General features: G+C 41.3%; 1 protein-coding gene across 1 annotated transcript; it reads left to right on the top strand.

Moving 5' to 3' along the window:
- Nucleotides 1–12,096: 12,096 nt before the first annotated feature.
- Nucleotides 12,097–27,384, top strand: LOC121648964. The gene is made up of 5 exons (XM_041999483.1): nt 12,097–12,125; nt 15,514–15,593; nt 17,769–17,871; nt 19,233–19,320; nt 23,650–27,384. Exons 2-5 carry the CDS (start codon nt 15,515–15,517, stop codon nt 27,238–27,240), a joined length of 3,861 nt encoding a protein of 1,286 aa, XP_041855417.1. The 5' UTR covers nt 12,097–12,125; nt 15,514; the 3' UTR covers nt 27,241–27,384.
- The last annotated feature ends 8 nt before the right edge of the window (nt 27,385–27,392 follow it).

Genomic DNA, 27,392 nt, shown 5'->3' with positions numbered 1-27,392 from the left:
AAATCTGAAACAAATTTTAGACATGGATCCATGAATCCAAAAGGCGTAGCCAAGGGCAGGCAATGTTCAAACACAAAAAGGCAGATATCAGGCTACTTATCAAGGTGGGGCAGAGTAAATCTATGTGGTCGTTCCAAGCAAGGGTCAATATCCAGATAGGCACTTGACAAAAATAAATCCGGTGTGAGTCAGGCAAGAGAAATCCAAGGATGTGACAGAGAAGAATGAATAAATAAATAAATAAAAAATGGCTGAATCTCAAAAGGTTAGTATTGCTGACCATGTGGCAGGAAAGGAGAGACTGGAGAGTGTTTAAGTAGGGCGGGGAGCAGGTGAGGAGAGTGAGCGATCAGGGCAGGCGGAGCAGACGAGCTTGATTGCAGAGCTACACAGCAGAGCAGAAACCATGACACAAACTGAAATCAAGATCGAAGTAAACAAATAACTGGTCGTCTCCATGAGCCTATTTCTTCTTTGTCTTGCTCGACTTTCCTCCTTCTCCCTGCTGAGAGCTGGTGTCGCCTCCTCCGCTCTTCTGAGAGCAAGTCTTTAGTTTAGGGATCATCTCTGCGACATTGAACATCACGTCTTTACGTAAAAACAAACAAAACCCTTTAAGACTACTTTTGGTTGTCTACTAATGATGATGTCAGCAAGATGCTTCGAGAAGAGAGGAGATGGTCTTGCGCACACTTGGACTGCAGTCGGACATTTTGGGAGCTCAACTCTTTTTCTTTCATTTTCCCCCTTGTTGTGACGGACGTGTTGTGTCGCACTGTTTTATTTATGTATAATAAGACAGTAGCCGTCCAACCAGGCTTTATATGGTTGGTGAATGGCCTTTAATTAAAGAGCATGCATTGTGGAATCTTCAGTACCAGTGTCGCTGTGAGTTTGTCAACCTTGTGGCAGCGTTATCCGGCTAACTGAGCTAATTCCCCTTACCACACTTCCCCGTTACAACCTGAAAAACAAAAACATCACGTCTTTACCTGAAAACAAAGAAAAACATCACGTCTTTACCTGAAAACAAAGAAAAACATCACGTCTTTACCTAAAAACAAACAAAAACGTCATGTCTTTACCCGAAAAACAAAAACAACACGTCTTTCCCTGAAAACAACATTGATGTGTCTGCATACCTCTCATTAAATACGTAGTTATACCCCTGATGCTGCCATGCGTTTTAGCATTTCTTTGGTATGTAGGCGACACATGCGTGTGCTAGTTGCAATAATTGACTTAAACACTAAAGACAGTCATGCAAACATGAGTGTGGTACTGCGTGTTTGTAAAAACTACACAGACTGAGCAGAGTGACCTATTTAAATATGCCCCCCTCCTCCACCAATTTAAACCGATACAGATGACCCCATTGCTAATTAACCTTATTTTATGTGTGATTTAATTTATGTTGGAAGAGCAGTGTAACATCTGGCCAACAGAGGGAACTGTGGGCTGGTGCTGCTGTATGTTGACCCAACATCACCAGTAGAGTGAGCTGTGAGGCAGATGTGTATAACACTGCAGCACAGGAGACAAAGACATTGGTTGTGTCCGAATGTGCACCCTACTCTCTATATAGTGCCCTATATAGGGACCACGCCATTTTGTAGGAGTGTCCGAATGTCCAGAGAGAAAAAAGTAGGGCACTCAAAGTTACCCACAATGCATCTTGAAAAGTAGTGAGCATCGATGGTCACTAGACGGGTCAAAATAGACCACAATGCATTGCGGGCAGAAGCTCAACATGGCGCAAGGAGGCGAAGATATCGAGCGGCGTGAAATGACCTATAAATGTAAGTATTTTATTAATCATATTCAATAATTGAGTGTTTTTAATGCATTGAAAAAAGAAAAACTTGTAATGTGAAGGTTTTTGGTTATTGTGACCACGTATATGACCCAAATAAATTGAGGATAGTCGACGATCACATTCAGCTTTATTAGCTTTCCCTGCATCTGCTCAGCAATGTTCATGACATTTTCTAACACTAATTATTAATTAACTGCTTATCAGAAAATAAGCTGGGCACGAGTTTAGGTTATGTTGTAGTATATGATATATGCTATTTTTTTTCTTTTTAGGGACGGATGAGGACGTGGAGAGGCTGGTCCGCCTCCGTGTGGCGGAGGACCACCTCTTTAATGGGAGGAGGTTTGCTTTGGCTGCCGGCTGGGAGTAAGCTTATTATTTTTATTTAATGTAAGTACCGCTGCTGCTGCTATTAACACTGTGTGTGGTGTGGTGTTTAAGGGCTGTGCTGCAGAAAATGGGGTTGAGCCGGGAGGTCAGCCCTGCCCGGGCAGCCAAAAACTGGGAAAATTTTAAAAACACCTACAAGGTTTGTGTCACAGTGTATAGCTGGCGCTGAGATTTCCCAGTCGTCCCTGAAGGCATTCTCCCTCCAGCACAGCCTTGATTGCTGATGCGCTCCATCTGCGCTATGCACTTTAAATACCAGCCTGTGACAACTCGTCCCTGCCAGATCGTCTTGGTTTATCCCTGCACGTTCCAGCCCTGATCTTCTGCCTGCCAACCTGATCTCTGATCTTCGACCCGTTTTTGGACCTGGATATCCTGACTCTGTCTGGCCCCTGTCTGGCAACTCTGTCTGTCGTTTGATTCTGCTGATACTCTGACCCTTGGACTGTCTCCTGGATTTGAATTTGGATTACGGAACCTTGTCTCTCCCCCGTCTGGAAAATCTGGAGAATTACCTGGATCTTTCTGGAGGATTCATTGAGTCTGGATATTCAGCTCTTGTATTCAGCCACTTAGTGCCTTTTTTGTTCTGTTCCAACGGATAAGCAGCCATGAAAATCACAGAGGTGTTCTCTGATGTTGTCTTCAACTACCACCGTCTGCATGATTTTTTTCCTCCTTGTTGCACAGTAATAAACACTCGAAATACTAAGTCCCTACATCTGACAATAAAAATATGACTCTTCTCTGCATTATATTTAATGCCAAACTGAGAGCAGACTTTCAGTCCGCATACATCAGATTAGTTAACTGTGGTATCACCAATTATTCATCCTGTTACACAATCATTTCATAGCTTTCATAAGAAACCCATAAACAAAAGAGGAGAATAAATGACACAGAGTAACCCCATTTTATGTACACAGACTGATGTACAAACCACAAGGACAACTTTCTTTTTAAGATTTATGAACCCTCTTTAGTATAACCTATAGAATAACTTTTCATGATTTATGCAGTCAAATGCTTTAGAGGCATCAATTATACACCTAAAAATTATGAAATTGTGCCAATTACACAAATCCATAATCCGTTTCAGGGCAAAAAAAGACCCAAAAAACACATAAATGTTCCATCTTTAGTTTTAAAGACAAACTGGTTTTCAGAGATCAAGACAAAATATTCCACCATGACTACTACTACTAGACAGGGCTACAGGCCAATAATTACCCTCATTTTTTTCTTTTACCAGCTTCGTCTTTTATGATGGGTACCAACATATCTGGTGACATTAAGTCTGGAAGGATCCCATAAATTATCCCAGCTCCAGTTAGCTCTCATTTCAGAGCTAACCAGCATCATGCTGAGCTTTTAGCTGAACACGGTTAGCAAGACTTATCTATTAAACAAGGAGCACTTTATCAAAAGCTGGAGTCAGTGGTTACTGTTTTCTTCATCTTTTAAAAAACTCCCCAGGCATCCATTTCAGTCACAGCCTCATGGTTTTATACGCAGCTGCAGGCGGAGTGGAAGGTGGGAATGAAAACATGGTACGATGACTTCACTGCATCTTTTTATGTCTCTGAGAATGTACAGCATCATGATCTCGTTCTCCGTCACCATGTTTATCGTCTGAAACTGATGTCAGAACTCAGGGATTCACTCTGTGCTGCCCTCTGGTGGACGTACCGGCTAACTACCATGTCAACATGAAGGACACGTGTGGGCAGTGATGTCTGACTATGCTTGAAGTGGAGCTAGCTATTTCTGTACAAAAAGTCATCATAAATGAGCCATAAAGCCACAAAGCCTCATTTATGCTGACTTTGAATGTAATTAGACAATACAGAGGATGGTGGTGGTCTGTGAGGCCATCAGAACGTTGCAGCTTCTTCTTCTTTGTTCCTTTCACTGGTCACACCTCAGCTTTTACCCAACAGTACCTGGAGCTCTGTTTGCTGCATCTGGGTACTCGTCCATCTCTGAAAACTGACTGAAATATGCACGTAATGAAGGCAGAAGATGGACAGAAAGCCAAAGTTTGCATATTTATTTCAGCATAAATGAGCACTTAGAATTTCTCCTGCAGCAGTCTGTTAAAGAAGGAGCTCCACGCTCCCTCCACCACGTCGTCTGGTGGGTATGGAGTATTGTGGGTATTAAGTACTGCAACATGGACATCATCTGAACATTATGTGTGTGATAGATAGAGACAATATTCTCTGCTAAACATAATTTTACTGGTGTAATTTGCCTGTTCTGGACAGTTTTTTTTATGGTGGATTATCCTCTGCAGATTTAATTTAAATTAATTCTCTTATCACTCAGTTTGCATCCAGTCTCATCATGTAGTTACAACATAATTCATCTTAAAGTATTTAATGTTCCCCTCTTTCAGTACACAACACATGAGTCACCCTGATATTAGCAGAGATTATGTAACTGCCTCCATTATTATCTGGAAGCTGAAGGTTAAACCTTCCTGTTTTTATTCTGACTTTCAACATTAATGTGAGTCAGAGTTCAACATGCTGGCTGTGGAAATGTGTTGTTTAATAAAACTTCAGCAGATGTGTCATGATCTGTGGGTCCTAATTTTCCAGCTCTGTGTCAGTCTGTAGAATTAAACACATCTGGTAGTACTGGTAGTACTTATGTGATTACTACACCAAGTGGCTACAAGCTTATTCCTTAAAGAGTAAAAGTACTGAGGAGGTGACCCAGTGACCCAGAACGGGTCGGCACTGATCAGGAGAAGGAGTTTGTGAAGGAAGTATAACTGATCCAAGTCAGACCCAGATCTCACATTATACTGTGACAGTGGAAAAAAAAGAATATTTTATTTAATGTGGTGGACGCCTTCATTTGTTTTCCTTGTTTAAAATTAATGTTTAATTAACATTTAATTTAAAAGAACAATAAATCTGACGTTACTCAGGAAGTAATCAGTACTTGAGTAGTTTTTTATTAAGTACTTTTTACTTGAGTAATTATTTGGATGACTACGTTTTACTTGTACTTGTCATATTTTGCTAAAGCAACAGTACTTTTGAGTATAATTTTAGCTACTTTACCCACCTCAGCATATTCTGTTAGAAGAGTCCAGACTAGAAGAGGAGGGACCTGGGTCACCATTTCTGATAGAGTTTAAAAGTCTAAACCAACAGCGCATATATAAACTTTTAATCGTGTACACAGTGGTAAACCTTCAACCTCTCAACCATGCAAACACACATTTACACACCGCTGTCAGAGGGCGGAGCTTCCTCACCGATGGATGTCAGAGCATGAATAATGTGTCTGTTCTGGTTTATTTATTACGGTTAAGACTGCATTTCGGTCTGTATTTCTTTTTTTTTTTTACTTTTTTTATTTCAGTTGAATGAAATAATTATGAACCTTACAGTCCAATGTTCAGTTGTACCACACACACATGTTCCACTGGGCAGATCATGGACCTCGTCTCAGTTGGTATGTACAGACACTGTGGATGGTCCAAGAAGGAGGCAGGTTTTAAGTTTAGTTGGAGACCCGTTCTCTGGAGGGACGGATCGCGCTTCACCATCTGGCGATGTGATGGAAGAGTCTGGGTATGGTGGTTGCCAGGACAACGGTTCTTGTCTCACTGCATTGTCCCCAGTGTAAAGTTTGGTGGAGGGGGGATTATGGTTTGGGTTGTTTTTCAGGAGCTGGGCTTGGCCCCTTAATACCAGTAAAAGGAAATCTGAATGCTTCAGCATATCAAGAAAGTTTGGACAATTCCATGCTCCCAGCTTTGTTAGAACAGTTTGGGAATGGCCTTTTCCTGTCCCAACATGACCTGAGCACCAGTGCACAAAGCCGGTCCATGAAGACCTGGATGAGGAGTTTGGTGTGTATGAACTTGATTGGCCAGCACAGAGTCTTGACATCAACCCGACAGATCACTTTGGGATGAATTAGAGCAGAGGCTGAGAGCCAGGCCTTCTCCTCCAACATCAGTGTCTGACCTCAAAAACGTCCCAGAAGAGTTGAAGCTGCTACAGCTGCAGAAGGTGGGCCAACGTCATACTGAACTCATTTGATTAAGAAAGGGACGTCTATTAAGTTCATACGAGAGTCAAAGCAGGTGAGCCCATACTTTCAGCAACATAGTGCTTGTAAGAGTGAAAACGTGAGAGTAGGAGTGTATGTAAATGTAAGAATACCTGTGTGAATAAGAACATATGTATGTGAGAGTGTGAGAATGAATTATGGCCTATACAGCTCCTCATGGAAATGAAAACATTTGCTTTTGTTGGTAGCGAGAGTTAAGTTTATATAAGATCAGTTAAGTTTTTATCCTGCATTATTTCTTCTCCCAGTGAAACGTGTAGTTTAGTGTTAGTGGTGGGTTTCTCTCTTTGTACTGTCCACTGCACTCATGGTGCCAACTTTAACATTTAAACAGACCCAACAACATCTCCTGAATGTAAACAGTGAAGCACAGAACTCTGATTTATAGGGTAACAAGCACAAAAGTTCAGTTCCTGTTGGATATGGATTTCCCATGAGCCTTTGCTGCCTTTGCACTCTTGTTACTGTGGAGATAAAAATCTGGTGTCATTAGGAAACTAAAACTATGATAAACTTAACTGATAAACTTTGATAATAGAAACTAATCTCAGATTACTTCAGAACACTCCAGATATATTTAAGTTTGAGAAGACTTCTCAAATTGCAGTACACACACACACACACACACACACAAAAACAAACAAACAAACAGGTAAAACTACAGTAAGGAGTTTAAACGGAAGATTCCTTCACATTTGTACGGTACAATTGGTCCTGCTTTTACGAACTTCTCTTAGAGTGCAGTATTGCTGTTATTGGAGAAGATTAAATGAAAATGGCACAAAGCACAAATGAACTAAATTTCAGGCTTGCATCGAAATAAACCAAAACACTGTCAGGATGATGAATATCTTAGTGGAATGATGCAGCTTCAGCTCTACACCCTTCTAGGATCAACATGGGAGCATCATCTCTGATAAAGTGAAGTATTAGAGAAGTTTTAGAGCAGACAGTTCTGGAGACGTCTCCACGATGGACATTTGCTACAGTTTTACCATCTGTCATACATGTTTGTGCTAATTACGGCTGCCTGTCATTGGGCCTAATTACTCTCTCATTTTGCATGGAAATGCCTGTGTGCCATCACCCATCGGGGATTGGTTATGCTCTACACACCTTGCTTCCTGCCTACTGATGATTGGCTCCATGCACCACACCTGTCTTCACCCAGTTGATTGAATAATTATCTGGCCACTCATCATCACTACAGCCACACCATGAGGAAATGAAAACCAACTGCAGCTGTGGATTCTTGGGCAGCTGTTTGCACAGGCAGTCTGCGCTTGGCTTGAGATCTTTGGTTGTGATCGTGTGCTGTGCTTGGTGGTTTTGTGCTTAGAAGAACTTAGATTTTTATTGTAGATTTCCCACAGTGTTAAAACTGTTTGGGCTTTTGTTTTCTTCTTTTGAGGTTTACAGACTGATAGTCTTGATTTCTGTTTATGGTGAGTCTTAAAGCCCTTTTGGCTTCTCCCTTAAATATATCTTGTTAGCTTAGTGGTAAAAGTAGAATGTGTTGGGCTAGTTTAGGTTTGTAGTGGTTTATAGTATTTCTTTTGGTTAAATTTTAGATATTGGAGCTGCTTCACCTTTTGTTACTATATAGAAGATTACTTGGCCAGTTTTTTTTTTACCTTTTTTTTTTTTTTTGGTTACTTTGGGTTTTGCTTTTTACTGGTTTGTTTTGAGTTAACATTAGAAAATTGTTGTTTTATTGGTTTTAAACAACCCCAATACGCTATTAACCACCATTTGTCTTTGTGTTTATTCTCATTCCCACTTGTACCAATAAATTCTGTTATCTCCTGGTTTTACATCTGTCCACAATTCTCATTCTTTTGTTACACCCATCTTATCCTGTACGGGGTCGTAACAGTGCTGTTTTGGTTTTAAAACATATTTTAAAGGTCAAAGTTCACCCCCCATGTCCAGAAAGAATAAAAATGGTGTCAATAGTTTGTGCTGCGTTAGTGCCGGTTTGTCCTAAAAAAAAAAAAAAAAAAAAAGATGAGTCTGATGTGCAACATTCATTTTGCAGAGAAGAAAGTTGTCGTGTGTTTTTAGAAGAATGTGGTTGTGTTTAGATGATAGTCATCATCAGTTTCATCATTCAGCTTCTGCTCTTCCTTGTTTTTATCCAATACCGTTAAACATCAGTTCAGTTTTTAATGGTTCTCAGACAATTTAAAGGGAAGTAAAATGTGGAAATACTCTCAGATAATACAATACAGATTTCAGAGCTGCATTCGTCTATTGTAGATCAATAAAGGTTCATCTAATGAATGCAAAGACAAACCAGTTAGATTTTCCCGGGGTTCACGTATATATTTTGTATAACAGAACACCCAGATGAGTGAAAATAGTCAAAATGTGTAACTTATGTTAAAAAAAAAAAAAAATTCATTTCACTGCCCTAGATTCACAATAAGTTAATCACAATACTTGGTAATAAGTTGTAAATGGCATATACACAACAGAATTATGTCAATAAATTCAACCCCATTCAAGTTTAATTAGGTCTTACCTGCAACCACATCAAGCCTCTCACTTGTATTTCTAAGTTATTTAAAATATATAACTATATAACTTATATATTTCATACTATTTACCGTAGTTTAAAATAACTCATACAAGAGTATGACTTCAACATTATTTAATTTCCTCTACTGAGGGATAAATAGTCATCAATAAAGTTGGTTGCAAATTAGTAAAAATATTAAAGTGATTAAACTAACTAGACATCTCCCCTTTAACTAGATGCCCAAACAACCAGCAGTACACAGAGATTCCCTTCTGGAAGTTCTCTGGTCAGAGCTCTGTATAGTCAACTTAAACAGCTTCAATGTCTGGTCAGCTTTAGGTTCAGTGGTCAGAACAAAGATCCAGAAAAACACAGAAACATCAGGTTTTTCTCCTGGACTAAAAGATCATCAGAAATTCCAGCTTGAGGTTCCATTTGACATATGGATACAGTTTATTCCTGAAGAGGTGGAATATAAAGACATGGGTTCTTCAACAACAAAAAAAGGGACTACAAAATTTTGAAGTCTGGCATCTGGACTCATATTATAAATTAGCATATTTAGAAAGTGTTTAAAAGCCCATGCACATTTATATTTAAGAGAGCCAATGTCTATCCATCCCAGACATCCCAGATAAAAGACAACTGCAAAGAGAGTCTTATCCCTCCGTTATACGTGGCGTGTGTGCAGTCTCCGCTGCTATTTGTGGACGTTTTGGTGTGTTTTGATGCAAATGCCTCAGTGGTGAAAAATCCTGTATGAACAAGTCCTAACAGCACGGAACAGCCCCGGTGTTCCCGTGGTCCAGATGTTGTCAGAAAGACACCATGCTGTTGCAATTACTCAATTAATTCAACAGCAGTTAGCAACAGCTGGGTTGATTAATGTTAGAAAAGTTCAGCTTTCTTTTAGAAAATATTCAATTCTTGGTGTAACCAGTATGTTAAATTGTGCACATACAGCCATTTCATTTTCATCCTTTTGAGCCATCATGACTCATGTCTAGTACCTCCTGTCTTACTTTGAACTTCCTCTATCTTGTAGGTTACAAGCAAGGCAGCTTTCTGATACGTGTCAGTCCCTTTTCTTCAGGTTAACGGCGTGTGTGTTATCGGCTGACACGTGGCTATGCTAACACGGTTAACATAGCTTTAAAGGAATATTTACATTCAAGAAGCAAGTTATTTGTCCAACGATAACTGACTACTTCATAAGAAATAGATGAGTAAATAGCAACATTTAGGGCTGCTCAGCCACATCTTTGTATGTAGAAACAGCAGCAATATCTGGCCAAACAAATTAAATTTACTTATTACTACAATAAGCAAACTAATGAAATTTAAATACTCGCTGGTTGGATGGAGGCACTTGGTCTCAAGACAGGAAAACCCAGAAAATCGGACCGTCACTCTTCATCTTTACAAAACAAGGTTGCCGTGTACCTGAGCAATGATGCACAGCTGCTGCTGAATGAGTGGAAAAATCCGCCCGTAAACGAGCAGCCAGTTCACTGCAAGAAGGACACCTTTCATAACACACTCGATCAATTAATTCAGGAATAATTTCATACAATGATTGTCCCATAATAAACTTGTTATATCAGAAAAACCACAGCAGCACAAATGACATTTTCCTCGGCACAAGCCAGCACTAACGAACGAGACTGTTTTCAGTGTTTTGTGTGGGGTGGGGGTCCAGTTCACGCAGGGCAGTTGGGGATCTTCATGTTTTTAAAAGTTAAATATCATTATTTATAAAAAATAATAAAAAAAAAGGCCATAAAGCATGATTTAGTGTGTTTGTGCAGAAGGAATTTTCCAGTGGCCTGGATTCTAATGTCAGACTTTTTTCAGCATTATTAACGTCACAATTCCCAGTTTTCCTGTAACGGTCACAGCAGCGAGAGCATGCACGTTATTCTACACTTTTAAAAGTGTTCACATCAAATGAGAGGAAGCAGGGGTCCACCATCCCTTCTTTGAGAACAGTACTTTGTTTTTATGTGTGAGATGTAGATGGTAAATGGTCTGTATTTATACAGCCCTTTTCTGTACCTGGAATGACCCAAAGCGCTTTACATTTATTCCTTCACACACACTGATGGCGGAAGCTGCCATGCAAGGTGCTAACCACGACCCATCAGGAGCAATTAGGGCTTCGGTGTCTCAACATGATCTCAACTAGACCGAGGATCGAACCGGCAACCCTTGGCTTACAAGATGACTGCTCTACCTTGCTGAGCCACGCCGCCCCCACAAGCAAACGTGTCTCCATGAAAATGTGTTTTTAGTTGTGAGGAGAAGTTGTCTTCAGGTGTATGAAGAGATTTCTGTAGAATCATCATAACTTAGATGAATAACAGTATTTTGAGTTGATGTTTTTGTTCACTGGACAACTGAAAGTTTCTATCAGTTGCTTCTACAACGGCTCAGAAACAAGCAGTTACTCAGAAACAAGCAGTTTATATCATTTATGTGTCTGCAGAAAAGCTTATCTTTGTTTCTTTGTTAGTTATTGATCAACTCCGGTTTCTGTGTAGCTGTTTCCTCCTCAGATGTGGTAAGAAAATGATTTCAAACCATGATGAGGCCGATTGAGAAAACTGTTATCAAACCTGCGAAATTTGATGTTTCACCAGAAAACAGGAAGTTGTTGTTAAACAGTAAATCTTCACATCAGAAAACACAGAAAATCGACTTTCTTCTCAAACTCTGATGCTGGAAGTGGCTGAACGACGGTGTGAGAAATTAAAGATAAATCTGCATTTCTGCCGTAAACTTAAAGCTGCACACTTAACCCTTTATCTGCTGAAGACCCAACCCTTAAAAACATGGTAAGAAAAGTGAGAGAACAGGAGAAAAAGACACAACCGACTATACAACCAAACCTAAGCAGAGAACAGAAAACATCCAGTACAGCAGACAATCATTGAGAGCACCTGCAGGAAGACAAACTGTAAAAAACATGAACACAGCAGCGAGTATGAAGACATAGCTGCTGGTGAGTAAACCTGTCTGTGTAGGTAGCGTGTTATAAGTGCAACATGCTGAGAATAAGTGGTGTTAACGCTGTAAATCCAAGAAGTTTTATTTTTACCGTCTACTTCCATCATCTTTTTATTTAACAGGATCAAATTTCTAAAACTGCCTCAAACACAGTTTTCAGGCGGGTCTTTACATAAACTCCTCCTTTCCAGGATGACTCAGGTATTACAACACTGAACTGATATAAAACTCCTTTATTCTACAGAAACCTTCATTATCATCATTGTCGTCTCAGTTCCACCCCTGCTGAGCTTTCAGGTGAGTCTGATAAAAGCTTTTTTTAAAAGATTTTTTTTTTCTCACTGGTCTTTACTAACGTTTAAAACTCTGAATATTTTAATTATTTGCACATTTTTCTTTTTAATACGGAGCCCCCCGGGGGTCACAGATTGTTTTTTTTTCTGCGTTAGCAAGCGAAAAAGGGATGGACCGAGAGAGAACACAGCCCGTTAAAGCCGTTTTTCTCAGTTTCTTTAGGTGCTTCTACTCTGTATCTGTCCCTCTCAGCATCAAGTCAACATAACACACACACCTGACAATGATTTTCTTTCCACGTTTAACAGAGGAAGTGTGTCGTTGCACCTGCCATGTCAGGTACACCAAACACAAAAGATGAATTGAGGAGGTAAAAACAACCAGAAAACGGGCCCAAAACACCGTCAACAGTGATGAGGAAGCGTTTATGCTCTCAGATGGAGCCCACCGGGCGGCGGATAACCCAGCGGATGTCAGGTCCACCAGGTTTCCCGTGAATAACATGATGAACGTCACATTACAGTGGACAGAGGCAAAATGCAGATGAAATTGTCTAAATGAAGAAGATTAAATTATCCTTTTTGAGCCACAATTACCCTAACGTCCTCTTAATAATGAGCTGTAGCGGTTAATAATTCAGTCATGAAAATGAATTGGAGTTTATTTATGCCTAATAAATTACCAATAAATCATGTTAATCTGACTTTACAGTCTAAACACAAGCAGCCAAAACAGTAAAGCTTAACACCATTTCTGATTACAGCAAACCTTTTTGTCTGCACTTGTAATGAATCCGTTAAAGCCATAGTTACAACAACACACTTCCTCTGTTAACATGGAAATAAAATGACTGTCAGGTGTGTGTGCGTTATGTTGACTTGATGTTGAGAGGGACAGATACAGAGTAGAAGCACCTAAAGAAACTGAGCAGAACGGCTTTAACGGGCTGTGTTCTCTCTCGGACCATCCCTTTTTTATGAAGGAACGAAAAGTACTGCGTGCTAATGTAAAAGAAAAACATCTGTGACCCCTGGGGGTATTTTAATGATGTCATTTTTATTAGTTTTTTCTTTCTTTGTGTTTTTCTTTCTTCTGGTTTCATATATAGTAAGTTTACTGATATAGTGAGGACTCTTGCCTCTAAGTTTGTGATAAGTGTGTGTGCATGTGTGTGTGTGTGTACTACGTGTGTTTATGTGAGACTGTGTTTGTGTATTTTGTGGGTGTGCATGTGGGTCAGTGTGTATGACCAGAGAGAAGTAAAGGGGGTACCGATTTCCAGCCCAATGATCTGCTGACATGTACAAACATGGCCACACACACACATTCACACACACTCTATTTTATCATGAACATGTCAGCATCAGACCATATTATCTATATTAGAGCATACTTACAGTTTTATTTATTTATTCGTCGTCACGGTGACCTGTAATCCTGACATTTGACAGAAATCTCAAAATCTGGTCATTTTATTCTGGTTTGTGTTATGTTGAGCAGTGAGTGGTAAACCAGACGAAATGCATAAATCAGTTAGACTTTTTTTCTTGTCCTGTCCAGCACGGTGGTGGCAGAATGATGGTCTGGCTGCTGTGTTGTACTGAACAAGTTTGCTTTACCAAGAGGAGCTTTATGGGTATAAGGCTCCTCCTGATAATCTGATTTATTTCATTTTTATTTTTTATATCTTTTATTTATTTTGAATAATGGAATTTATGTAATCTTGCTGGACCTGACTGGAGGGGACAGAAAAAAATTAGAATAATAAAGAGAAGTAAAAAGAAAGTAAAATAAAGGAAGAGGAGATAAAGATCCAGCAGATAGAAGCAACGAGCTTTAATTCAACCTAACAGCAGACAAGCAGCTGCTACACCTGTACAGAAACACAGCAGAGAATTTCCTACAGCTTTTACAGGTAAACTAAGCAGACAATCATCAGGAGTTCCTAAAAATAACCAAGACAACAACAACCAAAGTACCAGAAACACACACACCTGAACCAAAGCATCTCTTAGTGTATAAACCCACTGGACACCTCAGTGACTGTCAGCATGAAGAGGATGAGGAAGGAGGAAGGATCAGAGATGAGTGTGATCCTGCAGATGTGACCACGTTTCTACGGAGGCTAGAGGCAGACTAGGGCGGCCCAGAGACCCGGGCCATCGGCAGCATCCTGGAGCCACTCCACCATGAAGACGTCCCCCGAACCCACCCAGAGGGCGGCAGAGGAAAGCCCCAGCCAGAGCCTCCCCCTCGGTCACAGGGTACAGCAGCCACTGACCCCGCCAAGCACCGGCTAACCAGGACGGCCACAAAAACACCACATCATCTCAACCAGATGTGGCAGACCGTTAAAACCCCCAGAGCAAATTTGTTTAAGAATACTGATTCACAGTGTGCTTTGAAAAAAAAAACCTTTAGTGGAACATGATCAAAGCCGGCATCTTAAAGGTTAAATCTTAATTCATATTCATTCAATCATGATACCAAATTAAAGAGAATCCTTTTATTAAAAGAAATAAAAAAATGGTTAAAATATTACATTTTCATCAGTTTATTGTAGCTACCTCAGAGAGGTAGACCGGAGAGGAGAATCTTAAGCTTTCGTCTCTGATGGAGAAAACGTCCCACCCCATGCAGGACTTCTTAACAACACTGAGCAGCTCCTTCAGGGACAGGCTGCTTCACCCGCTGTGTGAAGGAGAGATACGGCAGGTCCTTCCTTCCTGCTGCTGTCAGACTCTACAATCTGCTGCCAGTAGCCACAACGAGAACTAATAACACACACAGACGAGCAATAATGTAAACTCATTCTGTATATATGCTGTTAGATAGACTTCTATATAGATTTTATTTAATCTTATCTTATCTTATCTTATCTTATCTTGTCTTGTCTTGTCTTGTCTTGTCTTATCTTATTTTGTCTGGTCTTATAAACAAGAAGACATGCAGTACGGGGTCATGGTTGGGGAATCTGGGTCTACTATGATGAGGACTGCCAGCCTCATAAAGTCCTTGACATACCTTAATTTTGACATTTATAACCAGCGTAGCTCAACCAGCTGAACCATCCAGGATGCCGTTGATATTTATAATGATATCATTCATTTTGCTTTTTGCATCCTTCACTCTGCAGAGAAGCTTTACACTTTGTTTTATTTAGATTTAGGATAAAAATGAATGTTACAGATCAAGATAAAGGAGCCTTTTCTTTCTTCATCCCCCTACACAGAAACGGACCTGTCAGCGGTCATTACGACCCTCACCTCTGTGGTTTAATATAATCCCCATTTTTATCAGAAAACTAACAACACTGGTTAAAGTTGATATTTTTAAATATCTTAGTTACGTCTTGTTCCATTACTACTAATTGTATATTGTGTTTTTGCAGCATGATGGCAGGACTGAGGAGATGGAGAACTCTGCAGATCCTGATCCTCTTCAGCCTCCTTGGCCTCAGCGGACAGTTTGGTATTAAACTCTTTTTATCTTAAAGGAAGATTGTGTAAGAATTACGCCCATCTAACGTTGGAATCGTTTATCTTTCTAACGTACAGCACATTCTACCGCTCACGGTGAAAGCTCGTCACCTGACAGTTGATGAGTTTTCACTCAGCTGAAGACGTTCATGAGATCATAAATATTGCAAACTGTCAGATATGGTTCCTCTGTGTTAAGAAGGAAGAATGGTTCTCTGTTTTGCCGTCTTTTCCCGACTGCTGTGTGTCTTCAACAGAAAAGAGAAGATGCATCAGTTTGAGTAAAAGGATGTGTTACTTGGAGACATCCAGGTGGTGACTGGCTTTTGTCAGGGACCTGGTTCCTGACATGTTCTGGGTTTATTTCAACGGGGTATTTTTTCACTGTGTCTGAAGAAACGCCTCTTTGATGAACTATTAAACATTTAATAAATTTGTCAGATAATGTCTAAAATGTGGAGAGAAAATCAGGATGTTGTTAACCTGCATCACTCTCACAGAACTCCCTTCTATCAGAAAGACATCTTTAACTGTAATTCTTACACAACTGATTCCTCTTCCTTACTTGCAGGATTAAAGAAACGTAACATAAAAGGTGTAATCTTGTACACGTTTGTTACACAACAGTATGACTGATGATGAGTCCGTCAGTCACGGGACTCTGCAGCCTCGGAGCAGCCAGCAGTCGTAGCGTCCAGACGGACCATCGGTCTGATTGATAAGATGTTTATCCATTTTTAGTGCAATTAAATTATATTCAGCTTCATCTTTAAAGTACCAATTCACAACAAAGTCATCTCATGGTACTTGGCTAAAATAATTCATTCGAGACAATTCATTGTGATCCAATTAAAACAAATCCACATCAGTCCAGTTCATAAAAATATTGACCTAGCAAGGAAACCAAGGGACTGCATCGTATCTCAACTTCAGTTCAATCCTCCATCCGAGGCTGCATGAGGAGACAATGGAGAGGAAATCCCCTCTTTTAACAAGACACAAAACTCCAGTAGAACCAGAACCAGGAAGGAAGGCCACCTGCCTGGACCGGTTAGGGTGGAGAGGACAGGAAAGAGAGGTCAACAATCACCAGGACTTTCTGCTCAGAGAGAAGAGGAGAACCACAAGTTACTGATGCCAGGACTGTCTTAAGTTTACAATGGAAAATAAAGAGCAGAGAGATGAAAAGGAAGGAAGAGCTCAGTGCATCGTGGCACGTCCCTCATCAGTCCAGGCCTATGGCGGCATGACTGAGTAAACAAAGTTTCCCATTAGGGACAATAAAATGACTTCATATTACTTACGGGATTGCCAACCACACCTAGGATTTTTCAGAAAGGAAGGCTTTAAGCCTGGTCTTAAATAGAAAGAGAGGATGTCTGCATCCTGAAACCAAACTGGGAGCTGGTTCCACAGAGAGGGCTCTGGTAACTAAATGTTCTGCCTCCCATTCTGCTTTTAGACCCTCTAGGAACCAGAAGTAAAGATGCAGTCTGAGAACAAAGTGCTCTGTTGGGACAAATCTGGAACTCTGAGATCATTAAGATCCAATGGAGACATAAAACCTGAATTTCATCCACATAGCAATTAAAGTTTATACCATGCTGTCTAATTATGTTACCCAAGGAAACATGTGCTAAAGGAAAAGTATCAGTCCAAGTACAGAACCCTGAAGAACTCCATGACTCACTCTGGTGTGTGAGGAAGACTCATCGTTTACATTAACAAACTGAGTTCTATCAAATAAACATGACTTTAGCCGGCCTAATGCAGTTCCTTTAATCCCAATAACATGTGTAACAGAAAGTTGTGATCTGTGGTGTCGAACGCAGCACCAGGATCTAACAGGTCCAGACAGGAGTCCTGTATCTGAGGCCATGAGAAGATCATTGGTAACTTCCACCAGGTCTGACTTGTTCACCCACCCGAATAAATGTCCCAGAAAACTCCTTTACCAGTCTGTAAAATAACATCAAATATCCACAATTCTGTGTGTGTGTGTGTGTGTGTGTGCGTGTGTGTGTGTGTGTGTGTGTGTGTGTGTGTGTGTGTGTGTGTGGGTGTGTGTGTGTGTGTGTGTGTGTGTGTGTGTGTGTGTGTGTGTGTGTGTGTGTTGGGGGGGTATGGGTTCATTGTGGATGAACTTTACACTGTCTGAACGTTGCAGAGATGAAGGAGGATCTGAGGGAGAAGGTCGAGCCTGATGTTGCTGCACTGCATCGCCTCCAAAGACCGCCTGGACAACTGTTTCACTCTGCAGACACAAACAGGTAAATCAGCTCTGACTTTAAACTGCTGTAAGATTACGGACTCACTCACATCTGCTGACTGGCTATGACTTCGTCTGGACATTCACATTTTACTGCTGGGGTAATATTCCAGTTACAGGCAGTTCAGTTTATAGAAAGTTTCCTGATTCCTACTGAGTCTGAGTCATTTTACCTGTTTAGTCTGTATAGAAAACAGAAAACCATCATTTCCACATCTCATCAACCAACATTTTATTCCCAGTAAAACATAGATAACATATCAGATGTTGAAACTGAGACGCTTCACTCACGTCACTCATTCAAGTAAACATTTATGTAAAACTAGATTTGAAGCTCACTAATAAAAGCATGAGAGCTGTTTAACGATACGCTCTTAGCTCGTGGGATCTGGATGTGTGGACCCTGAGCGCTGTGTGATAAACTGAATGCCAACTCTCTGATGAACTGGTCTGGGGAGGGTTTCTGGGGGAGCATGGGCTCTGGGTGAGCTCTCTCCAAGCTGGGACTGGGGGTGACCCAGAGCTCTACAGCACATTTTAACTGTCTAAAGTTTTATTTTATTTTATTTTATTTTGGTCATTCTATCTTTGTTTGTATTCTGTTTTTGCACAAATGAAAAAAAAAAAGAAAATAGAAATTTGAGCCCAAGAGCAGAAAATAAATAATAATTTACTGCATCAAAAAAGTGAAACAAAAACTACATAAATCACTAAACTCTGCAAAGAGAGCAGAGCACAGGAAAAGATCTGGGACCAAAGAGATCTCTGTCAGAAAGAAAAAAGAAACGGTTTCGTCTCTGAATATAAAACCAAAAATAAAATAAACTATGTACCAGTGGAGAAGATAGACGCTGACAGAACAGAACTTCCAGCTTTGGATTTCATATTTACTTGTTAAAGATAAAAAATGTAGTTTTGGCCCTGAGAAAAGACCACATCCACCACAGATGCTGCAACCCAGCTCAGACATTGTCTCCTACCTCCAAAAGCCTTCTGAGAGCTTGACCAGAATCTTCTGTCCAGTTAGTCTAATTCAGTAACACGAGTCCAGATCCTGTCCAGATGTGTGTGTGTTACATGTTTTCTCCATGTTGTTTTGTTATAAGGTGAAACATTTTAGTGTTAGAAATATATTTTAATGCAGTTGTTTGTCTCGATCCAGCAGGAAGTGGGAAGACACAGGCTGTCTTACATCATCAGCCATAAACAACATCAGGGAGAAACCGAAGTTTAACATCATGATAATTCATGTTTTAATGTGTCAGTGAAGAAGATAAAGACTGCTTCCTGATGTTCAACCTCTAACAAACTAAAAATCATTCAGTTGATTTAACTGATATTAACAGATTAAACTTCCATCAGGTTGAACGTTGACCAGAGCCCGATGAGTTTGCTGCGTGGATTTCAGGAGAGTGGAAACTTCACAGCTTGTGTCATAAAGAAGGAACAGGTTGGTGAGCTTCAAGGAAAACTTTACTAGTTATTGTAATAATTGATGTAACGTAATATACTATATGATACTATACAAAACTGCATTTTTATTATACTATATACACTACCGTTCAAAAGTTTGGGGTCACTTCCCTATTGAATCCCATGACAAAGTGACCCCAAACTGTGTTGGGAACGGTAGTGTGTGTATATATATATATATATATATATATATATATATATATATATATATATATATTAGTATGTATTAGTATGTATTAGAAAACCCTTCCCTTACCCAACCCTCCATCTCCACTGGGTAGGCTGTGTGACTGTACATCTCAAGCTCGGGTCCTCTATCAGTCCTTCAGTCCTTCATTTTTCTCCAGGTTCTCGTGTTCCTTTTTCTTGATATTTCCATCGATGGGGATGGCTACATCCATCACTATGTCCGGTTGGTTGACCACCACTATTTTGTTGGTTTGTGTCTGGAAGTCCCACAGGATCTTCGCTTTCTCATTCCCCACCTCCTTGATTCTGAATGTGACCTAGGGGTCTCCAGTCTATATTCTGCACAGATGTTTCTGTACGCTGTGCCGGCTACTTGGTTAATATATCCATGTATTCTTTGCCTGCCAGTATCTATCACCTTGCTATGAGGTGCTGGATTGTTTCAGAGGCTTCTTTACACAACCTGCAGCTGGGGTCCTGCTTAGTGTGGTAGATCTAGGCCTCGATTGCCCTGGTACTCTAGACTCGCTGCTGTGCTGCCATGATTAGCGCCTCTGTGCCGTCCTTCTGTCCAGTCCTTTCTAGTTATTGGCAGGACTTGTTCATATCTGCCACTTCAGCTTTTTGTGGTGGTTCATCCCATGCAGGGGTTTGTCCTCCATGATGGCTCCTCCTTTTCATTCTCCTCCAGGTTCCATTGCCTGAGACACTCACTCAGTGCTTCATCCCTTGGGGCCATCTTCCTGGTGTATCTATAGAACTTAGATGTTTCATCTTGGATAGTGGCTCTGACGCTCACTAGTCCTCAGTGGAATCCTCTATGCATGGTAATCAGCTTCGTGTTTTAACACTTGTGGTCTGAAGTTCCATATATATATATGTATATATATATATATATACATCTATATATATATATATATATATATATATATATATATATATATTTTCCCCCAAAGAATATGTTGACCGCCAGCTTTGCAGCTGGTTTAACTAAATTCTCACCTACTGAATGAGGTTTTCCTGCTTTGGCGATCAAGAAGGACACCTTGTATGAAGCCTCTGCCTTTGTATTTTGTAGTTTGTTTGTTTTGTTTTTTTTTGTGCGGACCAATAATGAACTGGGGACCACACTTTGAGAAAGGCTGTAATATATACACTGCTCAAAAAAATAAAGGGAACACTTAGACAACACAGTGTAACTCCAAGTCAGTCACACTTGTGTGAAATCAAACTGTCCACTTAGGAAGCAACGCTGACTGACCATAAGTTCCACATGCTGTTGTGTAAATGGAACAGACAATGGAAATTATAAGCAATTAGCAACACACCCCCAATAAAGGAGGTTCTGCAGGTGGTGACCACAGACCACTTCTCAGTTCTGCTTTCTGGCTGATGTTTTGGTGACTTTTGAATGCTGGCGGTGCTTTCACTCTAGTGGTAGCATGAGACGGAGTCTACAATCCACACAAGTGGCTCAGGTAGTGCAGCTCATCCAGGATGGCTCATCAATGCAAGCTGTGGCCAGAAGGTTTGCTGTGTCTGTCAGGGTCGTGTCCAGAGCATGGAGGTGCTACCAGGAGACGGGCCAGTACATCAGGAGACGTGGAGGAGGCCGCAGGAGGACAACAACCCAGCAGCAGGACGCTACCTCCACCTTTGTACAAGGAGGAACAGGAGGAGCACTGCCAGAGCCCTGCAACATGACCTCCAGCAGGCCACAGATGTACATGTGTAGCTCAAACAGTCAGAAACAGACTCCATGAGGGAGGCATGAGGGCCGAAGTCCACAGGTGGGGGTTGTGTTTACAGACCAACACCGTGCAGGACGTTTGGCGTTTACCAGAGAAAACACCAAGATTGGTAACTTCACCACTGTGTTCTTCACAGATGAAAGCAGGTTCACACTGAGCACATGAGACAGACGTGTTAGAGTCTGGAGACGCCGTGGAGAACGTTCTGCTGCCTGAACGTCCTCCAGCATGACCGGTTTGGCAGTGGGTCAGTAATGGTGGGGGGTGGCATTTCTTTGGGGGGGCGCACAGCCCTCCATGTGCTCGCCAGAGGTAGCCTGACTGCCATTAGGTACCGAGATGAGATCCTAAGACCCCTTGTGAGACCACATGCTGGTGCGGTTGGTCCTGGGTTCCTCCTAATGCAAGACAATGCTAGACCTCATGTGGCTGGAGTGTGTCAGCAGTTCCTGTCAGACGAAGCATTGATGCTATGGACTGGCCGCCCGTTCCCCAGACCTGAATCCAGCTGAGCACACCTGGGACATCATGTCTCCATCCACCAACTCCATGTTGACCACAGACTGTCCAGGAGTTGGCGGATGCTTTAGTCCAGGTCTGGGAGGAGATCCCTCAGGAGACCATCCGCCACCTCATCAGGAGCATGAGCCTCATTCTGACTTGTTTTAAGGACATTACATCAAAGCTGGATCAGCCTGTAGTTGTTTTTCCACTTTATTTTGAGTGTGACTCCAAATCCAGACCTCCATGGGTTAATAAATTTCCATTGGTGATTTTTGTGTGATTTTGTTGTCGGCGCATTCAACTATGTACAAAGTGTTTAATAAGAATGTTTCATTCATTCACATCTAGGATGTTATTTTAGTGTTTCCTTTATCTTTTGTGAGCAGCGTATATCAGTGGGGCAAAAATGTATTTAATCAGCCACCAACTGTGCAAGTTCTCCCACTTAAAAAGATGAGAGGCCTGTAATTTTCATCAGAAGTTTACCTCAACTATGAGAGACTAAAAGAGGGAAAAAATCCAGAAAATCACATTGTCTGATTTTAATTAATTTGCTAATTATGGTGAAAAATAAATATTTGGTCAACAACAAAAGTTCATCTCAATACTTTGTTATATAGCCTTTGTTGGCAATGACAGAGGTCAGACGTTTTCTGGCAGGTTTCCACACACTGTCGCTGGTATTTTGGCCCGTTCCTCCATGCAGATCTCCTCTAGAACAACCATGTTTTGGGGCTGTCGCTGAGAAACACGGACTTATAACTCCCTCCAAAGATTTTCTATGGGGTTGAGATCTGGAGACCGGCTAGGCCACCCCTTGAAATGTTTCTTACAAAGCCGCTCCCTCATTGTCTGGGCGGTGTGTTTGGGGTCATTGTCATGCTGAAAGACCCAGCCACGTTTCATCTTCAACGCCCTTGCTGATGGAAGGAGGTTTTCACTCAAAATCTCACCATACATGGCCCCATTCATTCTTTCCTTTACATGGATCAGGTTTCACCTGACCATATGCCCACTTTCTTTGTCCCACCTTGTCTTAGCTTGTTTAATATCCCAGACACCTTTTATTTCATTCTTATTCTCATTTAACATATTCCTATAATATATAGTTTTTACTAGATCTTATTATTTATGTTAACTTGTTTTTAAAGTTGTTTTATATCTATTTTCCCATTCTTTTTTTCTTAATTTAATAACAGTTCTATAAAGATAAATTTTCATATATATGATAATATAGATGTGTATCAGAGCTACTCAAGTCTGTCTGTATGAGGGTTGCAGTCCTGCCGGTTTTCAGTGTTTCCCTGCTCCAACACCTGACTCAAATTAATGAGTCATTATGCAGAACGTCATAAGTTGTTTAATCCATTTAATTTGAGTCTGGTGTGTTTATATATAAATATAATTAAATATGATTATTTATATAATGATCAGAAAGTAAGTTTGTTGGTAGCTGGTAAGCTAGCTCGTATGCAGGGAGACAGGGTTAGAGGGATGGGGCAAAATCACAGATGGTTTTTGACCAGGTCTGCAGAGCCAGGTGGTGTGATGGACATCAGTGTGGTGTGGTGTGAAGAGGTTTATGATGTGAACCACATTTTAAATGTCCTCTCTGCTGTGAAGTAAATTACGTGAGTTTATACTGTATGAACTGTAAAAGATGAGTCCAGAAGTTGGATTAAGGAGTGATAGATACATCATTTCTTTACTGTTTTATAGACGGTATTAAAGGTTTCTAAAAAAACTCATAAACAGACCAGAGAAGATTCAGACTTCCTACAACTGTTTTCCTGTAATAATGGTTCCCTCATCGAACACACATCCCTGCTTCATCCAAGTCTTTGCTTTATTTTATTTTTCAGGATCTTGACGTCCTGTTGGCACTTACTGAGAAACAGAAGACAGACGACTGGTTGCTAACAGCTTCAGAGATCTCACACAGCTACAGCCAGAAACTTCTGATCATGACGGACAAAGACAAGTCAGCGAGTGACAGAGTCCACCAGGAAGACTTCATGGATCCTCGTTACTCTGAAATAGTCAGCGAGGAATGTTTGTACAATGAATCCTGTGTACTAGAAGTAGGCAGCAGCTCTGTAGTGAAAATATTTGGAAGCGTTTCAGAGGACGGACAAACTGTTTCTGGTCTTTCTGCTTCATCACTTGCTAATCTGATGCTGAAAACATCTCTGGAAGCAGCAGGAGTTTTCTCTCTTGATGGAAACACGACCACAGAGTTCCAACATAACTTCATGAGAGCTTTTATGGTCCGGGGACTGAAAGCGGTCTTAGAAACCAACCAGGAGAATCACCAGATTTACCAGGTGATGGGTCAGCCGGACTCAGTCTCCACGTACAGAATTCCTCAAAGAGAAGTGGATCACAGCACCCAGTACGACCACCAGCAGATAATCATGTTACAGGATGATGAAGTGGTCAGAAAAGCTGCATCTTTTCTTTATGAGAAGCATCCAGCAGTGAGTTCCATCTATGTTCTGGATGACAAGCAAAAAGTGAAACTGATTGGAGGTAAATCAACACCTCTGTCAGAGAACAGCAGGCTGGTTCTGGTGGGCCACGGAGCCAGAGACCAGTCTGGAGAGATGAGAGTTTCAGGGTTCTCGTACGAAGATGTGTCCAGCATCATTCAGAGCACCTCCAGGGTGGGAAATAAAATCAGAACAACCAGAGTGTTGGCCTGTGAGGTGGGATCGGATCAACGGTTCATAGAAAGTCTGCTGAAGACGCTGAGAGGAGCCGGCATTGAGACGGAGCTGCACCTGTGGAACGCTGTGATCCAGGTCACTCAGACGGGACACATAATTAGTCGGGACGTCTCTCCAGATGGACCGCAGTGGAGACTCAACGATGGCAGCAAGAAGGTGGTGGCAGCTCTCCACAGGAACGGAGAGATGATCCGAAGACACGAGTCTGGAAGTAGAGGAGAGCAGGTTTTTACCGAGGAAACAAACTTCCTACAACCTCCCAAAAAGAAAGGACAAGCAGGACCTTCAACAGAGGACAGAAGTAAACTCTACAGAATAATGTGGCCACAGGAACCAGAGAGATTTATTTCCCCAGACGTTTATAATAAAATGGATCAAAATAAATTTGGTGACGTTGAGCAAATAAAAAAGGACTTTAATGAAATTGAAGGTCTGACTTGGGGAATGTTTCACTCCGACCAACAAGCACCAGAGAGAGTCCCTATCAACGCCAACATAGAAAATGAGTGTGTAATATTAGATAAAAATGGTAATAATATAAACTGGTTAAATGGCAACCAGAAGCTCCAAATCCTTCAAAACTGTTATTTGATTGATTCAGGAGAACGAATCAGAGAGATAATCCATCACTATGGAAGGAATGGAGAAGACAGGCCCACATATCTGATGGTCAATGACTGGATTTTTCTTGTTGAACAACAACATCTGTATGTTTATCCAGTTGGAAAAAGACTTGATCAGAATGAAAGGGAGGTTCGGGTGCAAGAACAAATCATGAACCTAATTAAAAGTCAGAACCAAGAAGGCAAAGAAAACTACAATAGTATCCGAAATGGAATTAGAAGACAGAGTGATTATCCTTATTATGTGACGGGTATTTTCACTGGAGAGAGAAGACGCAAACCCATAAAGGAGGAGATTTTTCTAACCTGGTATTTTACTGCATCAGTCATTGCTGAATCTGCTAGAAACTTCCGGACATTTCCTCTGACTCTTATGGCTCTGGATATGTCTAATAATCATGATGAAGGAGCTTTGCAACTGTTATTTGATGAACATCCGATGGCACAAGGAGGAAGTTGGATTAATGAAAACCTGCGAGGATTCAGAGGCTCGGCAGCACCTGACAAGTCCAGCTCAACCCCACGAGACACACAGTTAGAGAAACTCAGAAAGGTTATAGGGAGGGAATTAGACATATTCCGGAAATGGAAGATAAGTACAAAAATTAAGAATTCAAAGGTACTGGCTCAGATGGTAACTCTGATACAAACATATAACATATTTGCAGATGTTACACAGTTTCAGAGAGATTACAACAATTTCAAAGCATTAACTACAACAAACGTACCTTCAGCTTCTGGCTCTCTGGGAGGCCACGATGACAACTTTGTGACAATGAAAAATTTAGAGAATTCCAGGAAAAGAACCAGGAAATCTGCCAAACAAGGAGAGGATCTGGCAGGACTGGACCTTCAGGACAGAGATGGAAACGAGGACATCAACCCTGAAGCTGCTGAGTTTAGAGCAGAGTTATCTCCAGATAATCAACAGTACAACAGAAATATGACGAAGAACACTGTTTCAGTGTCTAATGATGTCTCTAATGGTGAGAGGATGCAAACGATCCACCGGAACGGTCTCATCATGGTGGACTCATCATCAGAAGATCTGAATGTGAGGATCCAGACCAAAGAGGAAGAGTTGAAGCTCCGTCTGCTCAGCTACAACAATGGAGACAAACATCAGCACCTGCAGTTTCAGAGCTCTGACGGGGTCCTTTTTAAAGTCACAGATGGAGACGTTCGTCTCTTTCAGATGGAAGCTTTCAAAGTGACTCTGAAACAGTCTCAGGTGGACTGTTGTTTGGACCTCAGCTCTCAGAGAAATCTATCAAAGGTCCATACAGTCCAAGGATGTCCCTCACAGTCCAATGACATATCAGGGAACAGTGAGGACAACGCTCTGATTGGTGGGTGGAAGGATGACGCTTTGGATGGAGGAGGAGGAGACGACACACTGATAGGAGGACATGGAGCAGACATCCTGATTGGTGGGACTGGAGATGACACTCTCTATGGTGAGGATGGAAACGACACGCTGATTGGACACTCTGGCAGGGACGTCTTCATTCCTGGACCAGGGTCTGATCTGGTGGACGGAGGTCCTGGCAGAGACACTGTTCTGTACCGGGGGGATCATGAGACGGGTAAAGGGGTTTATGTTAACCTGCTGAGTGGACAAGGACGCTTTGCTGACGCTGAGGGAGACGTGTTGAAGGACGTGGAAACTGTGGTCGGCACCATCTACTCTGACATCTTGGTGTCCGGATATGAAAGCGCTCTTCTCCAAGGCTCAGATGGTAACGACATCTTGGTGTCCACAGGTGGAGATTACCTGGTTGGTGGTGAAGGAAACGACGTCTACGTGTTGGCTTTCCACCGTGGCTCAGCTACCATTGATAACTGTGCTAAAGACAAAGCCACAGATGTCCTGTACTTGGACTTGAAGTCATCAGCGTTGTTTGACTGCCAGCTTTTATCAGACAGAGTCCTCCTGACTTTCACTGGAGCCAATCAGACTGCTGTAAAAGTTGGACTGAGAGGCTGGACCAGTGATGGTGGTGAATGTGGTCATTTGGTGCTGGTTTTCAGAGATGAAGAGTTACAAACCACATCGGAAATAAGAAAACATGACATGGAAAACTGCAGCAAATCAGGAGGCTAAATTTGTCGCCTTTGAGCATAAAATCCAGGCAACATTAATTTTTATTTACAGGTCATGTTTGTGTCTTTGCTCATTAATTATACATAAAAATACTCCAAATTAAGCAGAGAAGACTGCTGACATCTGCAGAGGCTGCTTTCACAGAATCAGAC

The sequence above is a fragment of the Melanotaenia boesemani genome, chromosome 11 (genome assembly GCF_017639745.1).
Source record: "Melanotaenia boesemani isolate fMelBoe1 chromosome 11, fMelBoe1.pri, whole genome shotgun sequence".
In the NCBI taxonomy this organism is placed as follows: domain Eukaryota; kingdom Metazoa; phylum Chordata; class Actinopteri; order Atheriniformes; family Melanotaeniidae; genus Melanotaenia; species Melanotaenia boesemani.
Note: the sequence above shows the minus strand (reverse complement) of the source record. Positions and strands in the feature narration are given on the sequence as shown.

What these genes read in the sequence shown, in the direction of transcription:
- LOC121648964 (XM_041999483.1), top strand. Translation starts at nt 15,515, where the DNA reads ATGATGGCAGGACTGAGGAGATGGAGAACTCTGCAGATCCTGATCCTC. An exon ending in TGGCCTCAGCGGACAGTTTG is followed by an intron (nt 15,594 to 17,768) that starts GTATTAAACTCT and finishes TGAACGTTGCAG; the next exon opens with AGATGAAGGAGGATCTGAGG. An exon ending in GTGTCATAAAGAAGGAACAG is followed by an intron (nt 19,321 to 23,649) that starts GTTGGTGAGCTT and finishes TTTATTTTTCAG; the next exon opens with GATCTTGACGTCCTGTTGGC.